Below are 15579 nucleotides of genomic sequence, written 5' to 3'. Positions count from 1 at the left end.
ATATCACTTGCTGCCAGTTGGGGTAGCGAAAGTGTGAAGTTGCCTTGTGCAGCTTTAAGTCTGCCCTGATGTTAAAATTCCCGATTCTATGATTTTCAGCACTAATGGAAAGCACGGGCACTTGTGTTTCTCTGTCTGAGGGTTTGGTGTGCCTAAGGCCATAATATGTACTACATGCTGGTCATTGACATTGAAGGGTTATAGAGTTTCTCGTCTCTCAATGGGGCTGTATGTTTTGCTCCGGAAAGGGCTGTGATTGTATGAATTTAGTACAGGCTGGCATAATTGGACACATTTGTAACTGCAATGGGTTTTTCGGTGTACTGTATAAAAGACTGTATGGGTGTAATGAAAGTCATCAGCATGTGCTTAATCTGAGGGGACTAGATTTCCATGAGGGCTGATTTGGGGTGTGATGTGCTCAAAATTAGTTTTGGTAAATTTTGATGGGTTTTTTTTTTGTTCCTTTGGGGGTGAAGGGAAGGTGTGAGCGTGGAGAATGATGTGTGGAATGAGTGCGTGGACGGGTGAGTGGTAGGAAAGAGTGGGTGTTTATATTATTTACTGTGAACTGAAGTTGTCCCTTCCTGTGGATTTTAAGTTTAATTAAATGCACAGTACTTGTCTCTCTCTCTCTCTCTCTCCCTTCTGTCTGTCCGTCTGCTTGACTGACAGCCATGTAACGTCCCGCTCCTCCTGTACGTTCTGTTCTCTTCCTCCTCAACTCAATGGAGTGTTTCCGTACCTAAACTGTGCTGCTCCCCGTTCCTGAATCACTGCCGCCCTGCCTCATGCATTCTCCACGGAACATTGCCATCAATCATGCGTAGCAGCAGTGGCCTAGGGACTAGCTGTCAATCTGTGTGTGTATGTGTGTGTGTAAACAGAGAGTGACTATGTGCGTGTGTGTGTCTGTGTGTGTGTGTGTGTGTGTGTGTGTCTATCTGCACTCAAACGGGAAGCTCCATTAGGGGCTCTGCCACAACAATAGAAGAGTAATGGTGTGTGTGTGTGTCTGAGGTTGATGTCTGCTGTCATTTGAGTACAGGGGGAGAAAACACAGGGGCTGGCAGCTTGAGGTGAGGTAACACAAAAGCCTGCAAGCGTCACAGGCAAAGGGCCACAGCACATCACTACCCATGCAGCTCTATCTCTTCCTTCTCTTCCGTCCTTTGCTGTTCTCTTGACATTTTCCACCTGATTTTCACAACTTTCTTTCACTTTCTGCCACACTTTTTATTCTACCTATTTCAATTTCTATACCTCCCATCATACTTCCCAAGTGTGCTCGCCTGTGTCTTTATTTTGTCCTCCTTTGCTTTGTCTTTTGCAGCATTTCGATGAAAAAAAAAGAAAAAAAATCTTGCAATGTGATGAACTCATCACTGGCGTCACTCAGGACGCTGTGAAAGATGCTGTAGGGAACTACAGCAACATGACATAACAGCTTCATGAAACATTTATAGAGAAAAAGGCTGGAGGTTGTGCTCATGGCGACTGACATATCTCCTTGCGTTTAAGCTTAGGAGGCCTTGAGTAAATGCGCCATGACAACTTCATGATGTCAGCTAACCTAAACGTTGTGCTCTTTGCTGAGATTGATGCCACAAGAACAAATATGTGACACAAAGCAAAAACACAGTCAGAAATTCTGTTACGATTTTTGCACTATATGTATGCCCTGCACATGCATGTGGGTGACTATTTTGACAGATGCTTTAGTAGAAACATCAGTTATCACATCACATGCCTAAACATTGCTCTTCAACAGCAACATTCAACTGCAGAAATGTAAGAAATTAGATTTTTTATATTCTTTCTGCATTCTTGCTGCATTGGCTCTCCGCCCTCAGGATAAAGTCCTATCGCAGCATTAACTACTCTATTTAGCATCGGGCAAAATACTTGCAATCAATCACACGATATTAAAAAGAATGTCAATATATCACAAAATGGCATATGTATGCAAAACAGAAGAAGCAGAATTAGACGCACATCACTTGTAGGCACAAATCTATTTGAAAATAGAATAAATGAAAAGATAGCTATGGGTGTGGTAACTGTCTTTTAACACTTGTGATGTGACTAAGATCCGACTGATATTGAGACATTGCCTTTCTAAATAAATTTGTGGTTTGGAGGTTGTATTGTATATGCATGCAAGATGTAAAAAATTATTTAACTAAATCATTAATGACTGTTTGGTATGCTCGAAAGCTCCGGAAGAGATGGAAATGGTGAGACTTGTTGACTATTCTTTTCCGTTTCTATTCTATTCTTTTCTATTCTGTTTGTTTTCCTGACCAGTGGTGAGCCTAGGGGAAGGTGAGACAATGTCAGGCTGGCAGTAAACTTGTTCCTGGAGTTGTCTATCTGTCACCACACTGGAGGGGCCACAGAGATGCTGTCAGCCTGGGATGCTAGCACATGATCATCTGACATGCAGACAGACGTGTGTGTGTGTGTGTGTGTGTGTGTGTGTGTGTGTATGGCTGTGTGTGGTGATGTTTTTCTGTGTGGGTAAGACTGCCTGTCTCTGCCTCTGCTCAGTTGCCGAGAATGCTCTTGTTGACTTCTCACTCGGTAAACAGAGGGATCGTAAATCCACAACACAAAAGGTAGAAGGCAGAGGAAAGGGAAAATTAACTTCCCCTGGCAAGTTTCCCACATCGTCAGAAAAGCGGTAGACAGCGAGTGAGAGGGAGGATGAGTGAAGCGGAAGCAAAGAGAAGAGGGATTTGAATTAAGACAGAAGTTTCACAGAACTGAGATGAAGTGTCTATTATACTGGTATGGTCTTCTTAATATGCAAGATGATTACTTTCTTGCAGTTTCCTTAAAAGTTACTGCCTCCTTGGCTCCACACACACACACACACCACACCACCCTGAACAGTTGGGAGGGATGGATCCAGAGGGGTAACAGCAAAATTATAATCTGGAGGGCACAAAGCTTTCTAGGCTGGATAGTAGCACAGACATTGAATAGGGCTGCATACTGCGATAACGCGTTGCCCCTATGGCTGGAGTGCACACACACACACACACAAGTGTACACATGCTTATACAGACACTTACTTTGTCAGTTGTACTCCAAGCAACACACATACATACACACACACACACACACACACACAAACACACACACATACACACACACACATATGCATGCAGATACACACGCTTGAGCAGAAATTCACTTTTACACTCACACTCATGCGCACACAGAGCTTGTGGCGAGTGGCTCGGGCCTGCTGATAAGACAGAACGGAGCACTTCAAAGCAGTGATACTTGGAGATAGAAAACAACCTCAACTAATAGAGCCTCCCTCAAAATGGCTGCCAGGCACCACCGCGTTCCACAGCTAACGTGTCACACACAGACACATCACCGCTCAGCCCTGTTGGCTTACCAGTTGCATAATCATGTCATCCCACCGCCGAGGTTGGAGACACCTGCAGCAAGTTGGCCAATTACATGCTTCCTTATTAATCAGGGGAAGTTCCCTCGTTCAAAGCAAAAAGCTAATGGGACGGACCGATTTTGTTTTTCTGTTTAATAATGGAGGGATTCATCAGCATATTCCTTTAAAGTCCAGATTGAGGCCTCTCCAGACATGCACTGAATTTCTGTCAAGGATGCAACAGGTACAGTTTGAATATATAGTAGGAATCCAGCAAAATCCCATTACTGTGTTAGAATGAAAGCCGTATCTTCCAGCAAGTGACCCTGTGGCTGTTCAATATTTTGCTCCCCATAATTTATCACCAGGGCCCATAATTTAGAGATTAAGATGGTATCCACTTTGTTGGCCTCCTGTGCATTTTCATAAATTTCAAAAATGAAATCTGAATAGGGCACAGCCATGGTGACACGCTCTGCTCGCTGCTCTCTTCTGTATTTACTTCCTGCGAGGCTGTGGGTTTCCCCTCCACCCTGTTGTCCTGGCTAGGTCTGCTTAATCTGGCATCTGCTTTTTGGCAGAGGAGAAGCGGTGCGGAGGCCAAATGCACGCAGCGGGCCCGGCTGGGGCAATTCAATCGATAAGGACACACACTGCAGGCTGGGAACAGGTGCAGCAGACTCTCACAAGCAGAGACTGAACTCTGAGACGACTATGTCGTAATGTTATTTGGGAAAAAGGGAGATAGGCAGGGAGGGAGGAGGCAAAAGACGAAGAAGAGAGAGGGCAGAAGTGAGAGCAGGCGTGCAGACTAAGGTGTGAAAGACACCATGTATTCATGTTGCCTTGTATAATACTGTTTACTGTGGATTGTGGATCGTGGACAGGATTGTGGATCCAATAAGCCACATATGAAATGTTCTGATTCTAGGATAACGACTAAACAATTGCAAAAGTTTTATTTAAAGGTTCATGTTTTGCAAACAATCATAAAACATACGAAGTAAACCGTCTTTCATTTAGACAGAGCTCAATCATCTCAAGTGGTGTGAACAGCCAGGTCTGTCAAGGACTTTACACACAGTATGCACACACTCATACACAAACACACACAACTTGATGTGACAAGCCAGAATAGAAATGTGCTGAGGGTTAGACTAATCAGTGATTTGGTGAAAGAGGGTCTCCACTTCAGCCATTAACTCTTGTTATTCTGCCCACTTTAGCTTGTTTCCAACATTTCCTGCACTGCTTAGCCCTGTCGCTTGATTGCAATCTGGTGCCAAGGAAGGAAAAAAAGGAGAGAAGAGGAGAAGAGAGGAGAGGTGGGGGAGGATGGTGTAAATAAGTGGGGGGGGGGGGGGGGGGGGGTGAAGACAATAGATACTCCATGCTTGACTTCCTTAGGAAATGGAACACTGCCATTTCAGCCATTAAGAGTTCAAAAGGTGAACCTTTAAATTTCCCTAAACTGACAGAGTGGCAATTAGAGGTCATCGCTATATAACTGCGTATTTAATAGATTAGAATAGAATGCCAGTTTTTAATTACTCTCTAACTAAGAGTGAGGATATCACTCTTGACACTTCAAACATTTGACTGAAGTGAGCGATGGGTTAGCATCATTGAGTTTTTATTTGTGGTTACATGAATTTCACTCTGAGTTTTGACTTTTTTTGATGCTTGAGCAAAATGCAAAAACTCTCAAATGCAAATAAAAATCTCTTTTTCACTATTATTGTTTTGTACAGCATAATTAAGAGGTTGGAGAAATTGAGCTGTACAGTACATGCGCAAAGCTTTGGTGGTTGCTTTTGAGTAATATTTCTGTAACAACAGATGTTTAAAACGGCAAAATTGAACATTGCACATACATGTAAAAACATTGAAATAATTTTTAATAGAGTGAATGACATAAATTGTAGTTGAAGTTATTATAAAATGCCTGTAACCAGTTGTAAAACAGTGTATTTTTCTTCTGATTAACTTCTTTAACACTATATGATAGAACAAAAACACCTCCAGGGTTGCACAGGAAACTTTCATAATTCCTGTGGAATATGCAATCAGATTATTTCACCTGAATTTAAGAGCTTAAGCAGATCATGAACTTAAAGGTCTAAAGTGAGACAGCACTACGAGCACAACGTATGGTACCTGCAAGACTTTAAGCATGTGACAATTAGCATCAAAGAAGAAAGAACAAAAAAGAAAAGAAAAGTGGAGTAGCAGGAGAAAGTGAGAGAGAAATGAAGAGAAAGGAAAAAAAGGCGCAACAAAGATGGGAAAGGCAGCTGTTTGCCCCTCCCATCCCGAAGATGCAGATAACATGAATAATTTTGCGACTTTGTTGGGAAAACTTTCTAAAGTGTGGCAAGGCAGACTGGAGGTGATAAATTATTCAAATGTTTCATCGGAGCCATGCCGCTTGCGTAGGGCAGGCCTCTATAATATGCATGTAAGAAGACATGATGAAACAACTCCATAAACAGTAGAGAGAGAGAGAGTGTTTGCGGAGTGTGGGGTGGGAGGAAGGGGTAATGCAGAGACAAGTGACTTTGACTCTGACTCTATGTAGGCATTCACGCACTAGGCCTCTATAATATATACATCTAAGAACACTCGATGAAATAGCCTTGTGTGATGAGGGAAAGGGTTGAGCGCAGAAAAAGAGGGCAGATTAAGCGGGAGATAAGGGCGACAGAGAGAAAAACAGTGGAAAAGACAGAGTTACAAAGAAAGATATATGAGAAGGGGAAGGGGAAATATTGAGATTCCTGCCATTGTGAGTGTCTGTGTTTGAGTGAGAGACAGAGAGAGAAAGAATGGAAGAAACAAAGAAGAAACACAAACAGACATGGGAAACAATAAATGTAGGAGGCAGTTCACTTTCTTCTCAAGTACCAAGGGAGGAAGAATATGCATTTCACAAAGATCATTTTCTGCTGCATGCTGCATCAATGGTGTGATGGAAGACATGGGAGTAAACCTTAATATTATCTGTTGGCCTAAGGTGAACTAAACCTTGCTATTTTCATTTCTTCCCTGTGATAAGGGTTAGGTGTTATGACGGTATATAAAGTGCAACGGCGGAAATGTGTTCACCGGTAGATTTGGCAATATACTGTTTCCACCGCGGGAGCTTTCCTTTCTTAATTTACAGAATGAATGTATCGTGATATATACTGTCACCGTGATATAAAATTACATATACCGTGATAGAAGATTTTGGCCATATTGCCCACCCCTGCCTGTGATGTTTAAATTCTTATGTTTAAAGCAAACCTCATGTGATATATAGGGCTAGGCTAGACGTTTACATTTTTCAATACTGGCATCAATTGGATACTTCCTTAGACCTTATACTTTGAGAGATTTAAACACTTTTTTTCTAAACCATTTTTTGTTTATTTGATAAAAACAAGCCATGAGCGCTTTGCTGAAATGTAGTAGTACAGAACTGGCAAAGTTCTGACTTATATTAAGACTTATTTTAACTTCATTTCAGAAATGTGTCTTAAAAAATAAACTGCCTAGTCCAAACAGTGACAATGCCTCAGAATGACTGATTCTAAACAGTCCAGTGAGCTGCCTTTGTTAGCCAGTTGGACAGACAAAACGCAGTAATTGGTCCTCTCTGTGTTGCAGTCCTTAGTGGCCTATACCTCAGCCTTCCCTTACTTCATGGTCCATTTCCTGTCTCATTTTATATCTTTCAGAAGTCCATATGAGCTGAAACAAAAGCAGGGCGAGCATTACGCTACATCAGTAATGAGCGGAAACCCTCAGAATGGCCCCTTTCCTTGGCCTGTTTCCTGAACTAACTTAGAGGGAAAAAAAACAAAAAACACCATGGCTGGGACATAGCAGGTTTGACCATAGTCACCTTAAAGTATATGCTTAATATATTTATAGTGAGTACAGAAAAACACCTCTCTCAGACAAGTCAAGAAGGAATGAAGAGCCAAATATAGAGTCCGGATACAACAACAAAATAAAACTTGAATGAATCGACTTGTAGCCTCATTTTCCGAAGAATGAGAAAATCGTGCAGTTAAGGTAGTTAATTTATTCCCTGTCTTCATTGAGTGAGGGAGCGGAGCGAGGAGGAGAGTAAACGAGTGGGGCAGCATTGATTGTATGTATGTATCTCCCGCTGGTCAGCAGTCTGGCTTGCAGCTGTACACTGGAGGTCATTCTCCACATTGAATCCCCATTGATCTCCTCTTTAGAGCCTCCTGAGACACCCAGAGCTCCATTATGAGAGTGATCACACTCTCAACCGCACACCAATAAACACATATGCAAGCTCATGAATAGAGCAACACAAACTCATACTGTAAGTACATTAGCACATGGGCATGCTCGCCATTATGCATGCATAAACACACATACACATATTTTTACAGCGTGGCCTACCTCCACACACACACACACTGATCGGTAGAAACCAAGTTTAATGCTGCCTCTCTCTATAATTCCTTGTACTGCGCCTCCTAACTGCGTGTAAGAGCATGCATTAATTCAGACATCATTTAATAAGACACGCAGCCAGACTGCCTTGACCACTCCATAGAAAGGTGCTGAAAGGCAATTACGTTGGGCAAATAGCCCTTCAGGCTCCAGGGGCCTAAGCCCTTCCATCCAGAGGAAGGAAGGAGGGGAGGGCCGACTCTAACCTCACACCAGAGTTGAAAGTCACTCTGGGTTAGACAGAGTCCTTGTCCTTTCAGATGGACACAGGGATGCTAGTTAAAACCCACAATGAAGGTTGATCTGAATGAGTCAACCTGCAGACTGGATCCATCACCCCCCTGGCCTGGGCTGAAAATGGGTCAGACACTGTGCACCTTAGATAAACAGGCATATCTATATAAGTTTCATACAGAAGATCAGCATATTATTTCTTTTGCTTAACCAAACTCAACTTTAACCTGCATGTCACTTGATCAACACATGACCGTCCCAGAGTGCTTTCCATCAATTCACCCAGATTTCTCATATTTTCTTACGTAACCCTTGTGGTATCTAGCCATGCCAAGAGTTTTGGTTTTGGTCACGCAAAGATGAATGGAATTACGTTTGCAAAACGATTTTAAAAGCTTTAAGCGGCAATACTTGATTTTTTTTGGCCACTTGGCAGCAGAACAAGGTTTTATCACCCCCACTAAAATTGCTGCTGCAAACGTGGAGGCAAAAAGCTGCCTATTTATACATTCAGCAATGAATGTAAGTTCAATATTCACTCTCCTGTTAGCTCTGTTTTGGTCTCCACCAACCCCTGAGTGAAATATTTGGCTTTTAGCAGCTAAATACTCCGCTATGTTCACCAGCTAGTCTTTAACCTTGTCTGTCTGCAGTTTGGTGCTGTGCAGGTAGCGTTCAGTCAGTTTCTCAAAGCTTTTTGCTAAAAACAGCTGCGGCTGTAAAAAAGTTATAAAACCCAAACAATGAGCTGAAATATGCTAAAACACTTGATAGAGCTGAGGGGAACAGCAGAGTCGGTTGATAATCATCTGTGGGTTTCTGTGGGCTCCTTTCACATTACATGTAGTCATTAGATATACTGTTGATATAAAGATATTGATCAGTGCAGCTTTAAAAAATCAAACCTCAACGCGTCTTTCTAGAGAAAACCTCGCCAACTGTTTTCATTGGAACTGAAGAAATAGTACCTATCAAAATTGTTGATCTGGTGTGTTTGAGTGGTAATATGTATGGAACTACATTTGCAGATTTGAGCCTCTGTGACAACCAGGGATACACCTTTGGCAGCAGCCTCATACGAATGGGTCAACATTAAACAAACAAACAAAAAAAAACCCAAATGAATCAAACACAGGTTGTAGTGTCTTCAGATTGTCATCATAAGCGGATGTTCCATATGAAAGCGGTATCAGTTCTTGCTCCCTCCAGACACCCTTGGCTCCATTCTTGAGGAATGCATTATGATTTGTTAAGCAGCTGGGGAAACTAAAGAGAAGGCTGGCAAGTGGTACAGTAAAAGGCAAGAGACATTTACAGTATGTAAGGCTCAGCATGACATCATAAGAGATATTCTTCTAAAGGTAGAAATCAAGGTAGTCTGTTTGATGTCTTTGTGAATTATTCTTTGGTTAACTAAGGCAGAAACACTTCCACAAATAGTCACTTTGCAGACATCTACTATTTAAATGACACCGGTATATCCAGGATCACCTCTGAAGGCATTAAAAAAGTTTTTTTTAATGGTTGTTTTTTTTTTTATTCTTAAAACATGCACATACCATGGGTGGGGCGGTGGGGGAACAGTCATAATTGAGAATCGTGACAGCACAGATGGTGCTTTTCTGTCTTTTTAAGTCATTTTGCAGAATTAATTATTGGAGTAAGATTAGTGCCTGTAAGTATTCCTTATGTCACAACAAAAAAAGCATTTATCATGATGAATATTAAAATGAATGAATATTAAAAGCATTACAAATATGCCAAGGTATTTCATGTGAAGATTTAAGAAAATCACATAACAGCCTGTCCAATAAATTTAGCGGGGATAAGTACTCAAACTGGTGTTAAGTCGAAAAACCAACATTAAGACATTAAGAATGGAGGAAGGAGCAGGAAGAGGTGGAGAAAGAGTTGAACTGGGTGGACCTACCATTGTTGCCAAAGTCCAGCGAGTACTTCACCACGTGGTAGTTATTCCACACGTACAGCAGGTTGTCTCTCGGGTTGTAATCCACTGCAGCGATGTACTGGTAGGAATTAGGGAACGGTATGTTAACCGTCATCTCCTTGCTCTTATCGGTGTTGTACATGTAGTCGATTTTGTTCCCCGTCCCTTCATTGTCGTCATCTTCGTAGACGGTTTTGACCACGTACAGGACTCCGCAGATCATGAAAGCATTGGAGGCAGAGCGTTTGTCATAGGTGGTGTCCCAGGAGCCTTCAATGCGCAGGGTATACGGGTTGAGCTGGCTCACCACGATGCGCCCGTTGTTCTGCTCTGTTGCATAGATCACCCACAGTCCATTCTCATCCACCGCTAGGTCAATGTCCGACTTGCCCCCCCAGCGGTATGGTGAGGTGTCGTGGTAGTTGGCATTGGCAATAATGGCCTCGCCACTTTTGATGCGAGTGCGCAGGTCAAACTTTACAATATTGCGGGTGCGCTCCTTGTTGAAGAACAGTGCACCGTCATATACGACAAACCCGGTCCCATCCACACGATGTGGGAGTTTGTAGGTGGTGGTGGGACGGCCTGCAATGAAGTCCTCCTTCGACGAGTACTCTGTCAGTGTGTCTGTGCGGTACGGCGTCCAGGGCATGTAGTAGATCTTGTCTGAGGCCTGCAGCGGGTCTTTGCACCACGCACCCGACTGGTGATCGGACTCAAAGAGATGTTCGCTTTGGTACACTCCTCGCAGAATGCCGGGGCAGAGAAATACTGTGGCACAAAATTTTCACATTAGATTAATTTTTATGCAGTCGCAGTAAAATGTCAACTATTCTCTCTAGAATTTCTGACAGTGCCTGTGAAATGTTTGCCTCTTTTCATAAATGTTACATTGTGTTTTAACTTAACCTTAACCACCAGTGAGTGAGGATGACATGATAGGCTTACTGTGTTGTGATTTGGATGTTGTATAGTCACTGTCATTCTTAAGCACAGCAACAGCATGCCTCCTATTCAACAGATAATACCCTGCTCTCAAAGCTAAGAGAAAAAGAGAAAATGGCACATTTTGTTCTACCCCCACCCTTTCCCTCTATTCCCATTCCTGCCTCCCTCTCCGGCTCCTCATTAGTCTCATAGCTCTTTCTTCCTTTCTCTCCCTTTCTATCTCTGTCAGTAACAACCAACTATAGACCCGAACACGTCTTTTATCGCCTGCTGTTTCTGCAATTGTTACAATAATTCATTTCCCACTCTGTGCTTGGTATTCCCATCTTAGAATACTGGGGTCATGTTTTATGAGTGATGTGGGAGACGTAGTAAATTCTGGGAAGCCAGTGCGACCGGAGTCATAGGGACCTTTGTAATTTAACTGGAATGCTGTCACACATACACACACACACACACACACACACGCAGATACACACAGAGCCGGGCCAGATGTGCATTGTGGTTTTCCCATTCTTCCCAATAATACAATTCCAGGGCTGGGAATATTGATTTAATTTTCATTGGCTATTCAAAGCGCTGGCATAATTTTCATATCACGGGGAAGCATTTGAAATATTAAATGTCAATGTAATTCTCTGTTCATTGGCTCATCATAAAAATGTGCTCGACCCGTGGAGAGTTTGTTAAGTGACATTCTACACGATACCATGGAATAATATGGGCCTAGAGTGTGTCTAATGAGAACCAGTGTTTCAAAATTGCCTCTATATGCTGCGATCAAGCTGTCTTAATATAGCAGCAGTGACTTTGAAAGAGATGTCAGTCTGCCATGAGGTACAAAACGCTTCAGGCACTGGCATCAAAAAGTGACACCCCAACCCCAGATTTTGAGCATGTGTGCATGTGTGAATGTGGGCGTGCTTTTTTCACCGACTTACCTTTTTGTTCTACTTCTGCATGAGCCATAGGCAAAAGATTTGAAGGGGGAAAAAAAGAGAGATGGAGACAAGAGACAAAAATAGATTAATGATGCAATAATAAGGAAATCATGATAACACAATCTCAGATTTCCATAATCGTTCTCATATTTCATTCTAACCTTGTGAGAGCGCCAGGATGCTCTCCATGTGTGATTGGTAATAACATTACGTAAGCGTCTGAGGAGGCTCCACTGCAACGGGGAAGCTAGCTGACAGTAATGCATCTCACATATGTCACACACACACACACACACACAGAAACACATATGGGGGAACAGACACACACGTGCCATGCAGACACAGAGAGAGGGAGAGGGAGACTGAGAGCCAACACACAAGGGCATGACACAGCAAACACACACATATTCACAGTATCCATAGTGGTCCCATCTCTAGTGCAGAACAAAATACAGCAATACAAAATGACCTGAGATAATGAGCTCTTTAATGTATGCTAATAGCAACAGAACAATGAAAACCAGAAAATTGATTTGATTGCTGGGATTGCATTTCAGTGGACCAGCCAAAACTGCCACATTAAAATGCTTTCTGATGCACAGTGGGTGAGCAAATGCTTTGTGCATGTCACCTACTCTCTGCGACTGTGTGTGTGTGTGTATGAGTGCGGCAATCATCTGTGTGTGGAGGTGGCAGCATACTGGTTTGCTTCAACCCCAACACCAATTCCCTGTCTATTATATTCAAAGCGTTATCCTTAGAGCTTCGACGGAGGGTTGCTCATGTCGCCCCGCAATGAAATGTGCACACTTGCTCGAAACCTCTTAAACATATGAATTCCATTCCACCTCGCTCCCAGGGGGGGCTGAGTGGAATGTGAACATGGCAGAAACCTAATCCTGCAGGCAGTGCCCTTGTGTCTTTCAAGACTGTTAGAGACCTGCTGAATGGAACTGGTCCCCCGAGAGAAGAAACGAGGAGAGGAGAGGAGAGGAGAGGAGGATGAAGTCAGAGACAGGCAGAGTCCTCAAAGGAAAAACATTTGGAAGGACTTCTGGATGGCACATGTTTATATATAGCACAAGTGCACTACATATTGCACAGTACATGCATAAATTCTTTAACACATTAAAGCCAAAACTCATCACCAACCACAAGACATACACAAACACACGTGACACACAGAAACACACAGATGTATGCACAAACACACACACACACACACACACACAAACACAAGCAACCATTAAATCCTAGTCTCATGAAAAATGCATGGTAACTAGTGCGGCTTAGCACAACTCCCGATAAATAAGCAATCTTTGGAAGGAGATCGTGTTAAACCTAAAACAAGTGTGTATATGCGTGTGTGTGTGTGTGTGTGTGTGTGTGTGTGTGTGTGTGTGTGATTCAGTGTGCTGTTACAAGTGAAGATATAAAATGGTTCACCACAAGGAAGCCACCCCCCTGTGAGAAAAGCCGGGAAAGAAAGCAGATCGTGTGTCCGTGCAGGGCGGTGTGTGAGCAATGGAACGACAGATATTGATGTAAGAAATGCACACACACATTTAAACAACACAAAAGAGACACATTGTGGTTGAGAAGATGGGGATTAATGACACCGAACAACAAGGACTTCTGTTGTACAACCCAGACACAAAGGAAAACACAAGTTCAAGGTTCCCAGCAACTAATAGGTTTCAAATGAAAAAGTGTGGCGGCAACAAGTATACCAAATGGCACACAAAATGTCAAACAAATGTCATTCAATTTGTATTGCTGCTCGTTGTTTCACTAGATTAGTGGATGCCCCTGTCGGTGACCTCATTGCAAGATTTTTTTCGAGGCAACTCTGTTTTTTAATCTCTGTGACAAAAGGTAAGAACGTTTTTCACGAATCACAGTCATTCATCTTTCAGCGCGCAGGATTTGACAGAGTGAATATAGGTTGGTGAGACATTGGTTGAAAGGTTTTCTCAAGGTTACTTCACGCATGCAAGATGATGCAAGAGACGAGAGTTCTTTTGTGCTGTTGCTAATTCAGCACCGAGGAGAAGAAGAGAAAAAATATGGACTATGACAACTTGCCAGAAAACGTCTTTGTTTCCAAGAAAACATCAACAAGAAAGCATCTTCTCTCAATCTTATTCTCGGTGTTATTCATAATTGAATTCTGCGGAGGTGTGGCATGTTTTTATCGTTGACTGATCATTTGCAGAACCACATACACTGCACTACTGAAGAGTTAGTTCTGCAGCTACAAAAAAAAAACAAATCAGCTCATTTATTCCCAGCAAGGCTTTGGATGAATATTAGAAAACAATAGCAGAACAACAGCAAGGCTGTGTTGTGAGAATGTGTCGCCTGTCTGGTTTCACATTCATTAAAAATCATCTAAATATTCATTAATGTCTGCGTTAGTATCTTCTAAATTTTTCAAAATTTCTTTAATGACAGTAACATCTCTGCCACTGTACCTTGGATGCCTTCTCTGTCGTTTTCCCTCCCTCTTCCCATTTCTATTTTTCATACACACACACACACACACAGAAGCAGTGTTAACCTGACTGCGCTGCGGTGTAAAGATAATTAGCATTTTTATTGAAAGCGTATGGTTTATTAAGGAGGTATTCGTCTAGGAGGAAAGACGGCGCGTGTGCTCATGAGTGTGTATAATACGCGTGTGTGCATTGGACGCTCGCGTGCGTGTTTCAGCAGACGAGTGGCAACAGCAGCCTTACCACTATTATCTCTGATCTCCAATCAGCTCAGCCGACTGAAGCCCAAGGTCATTTATGGACATTTCTTCTTCCTCCCTTCATTATTTTATTCTTTCTCTCTGTCCTCTCATCCTCACCATTCTCTCTCATCACTCCATTCTGTTCTCTCCACATTACGTCCTCTGTACCTCCACCACCTCCGACAACCCCAAACCCTGTCCACCTCTCACACTGTGTCTTTTATCAGTTAATTCATTCTTTCTGTTCCTCGTCTGCCGGCCTCGTCTAACCTATTTCTCTCTATCTCTGTTTCAGCTGTCGCTCTCCCTCTCCCTGGCTTCCTCACTCCGTCTCTCCTTCTGTCTCTTTGGGTCCTTTCCATCTTCCCTCGTTCTCTCTGGGAAACACAAAATCGCCTGCATATGTGCACACATACACAAACACACACACACACACACACACACACACACACACACACACACACAGTATATACTGTACATGCACATACAGAGACACTTGCACACACACACAGGGACAGAAACCTAGCTGCGAGCAATTGTTTCCACGTCAACAAGCGCACACACATGCGCTTACACACAAACAGCTCTTCTCATGTTATCATGATGAAGTTATTCCAAGGGTCCAATCTGACAGAAGTCTTTAATTGGACAGACAAGAAGGTGATTTTATCTTTTAATTAGCTTTCCTACTGAGCCAAGTTCTATTGTCTAAAATAGACTGCATGGGTATTGCATAACATATCACTATTTTTTTCTGATTAATACTCTAAATGTGGTAGTAGGCTAATTGCTTCATAACGGCAGTTGGAGAGCCAGGGTCTACTGCATGTAGATTAGGAAATGGATAGACATAATCCCAAGTGTTCCCGGGTTTTTTTTTTGATGGAAGACAATG

General features: G+C 42.6%; 1 protein-coding gene across 1 annotated transcript in view; it reads right to left on the bottom strand.

The window, feature by feature from the left end:
• The window catches only part of adgrl3.1 (adhesion G protein-coupled receptor L3.1), a 78136-nt gene that overhangs the window by 39715 nt on the left and 22842 nt on the right, over positions 1-15579 (bottom strand). Inside the window, exons 4-5 of the mRNA XM_070912216.1 lie at positions 11948-11962; positions 10041-10829 (exon numbers count right to left, since the gene is read on the bottom strand). Coding sequence (XP_070768317.1) covers positions 10041-10829; positions 11948-11962 — 804 coding nt within the window. The remainder of the gene's footprint in view (positions 1-10040; positions 10830-11947; positions 11963-15579) is intronic.

The sequence above is a fragment of the Enoplosus armatus genome, chromosome 2, assembly GCF_043641665.1.
Source record: "Enoplosus armatus isolate fEnoArm2 chromosome 2, fEnoArm2.hap1, whole genome shotgun sequence".
In the NCBI taxonomy this organism is placed as follows: domain Eukaryota; kingdom Metazoa; phylum Chordata; class Actinopteri; order Centrarchiformes; family Enoplosidae; genus Enoplosus; species Enoplosus armatus.
This window is presented reverse-complemented; position numbering and strand designations above follow the sequence as displayed.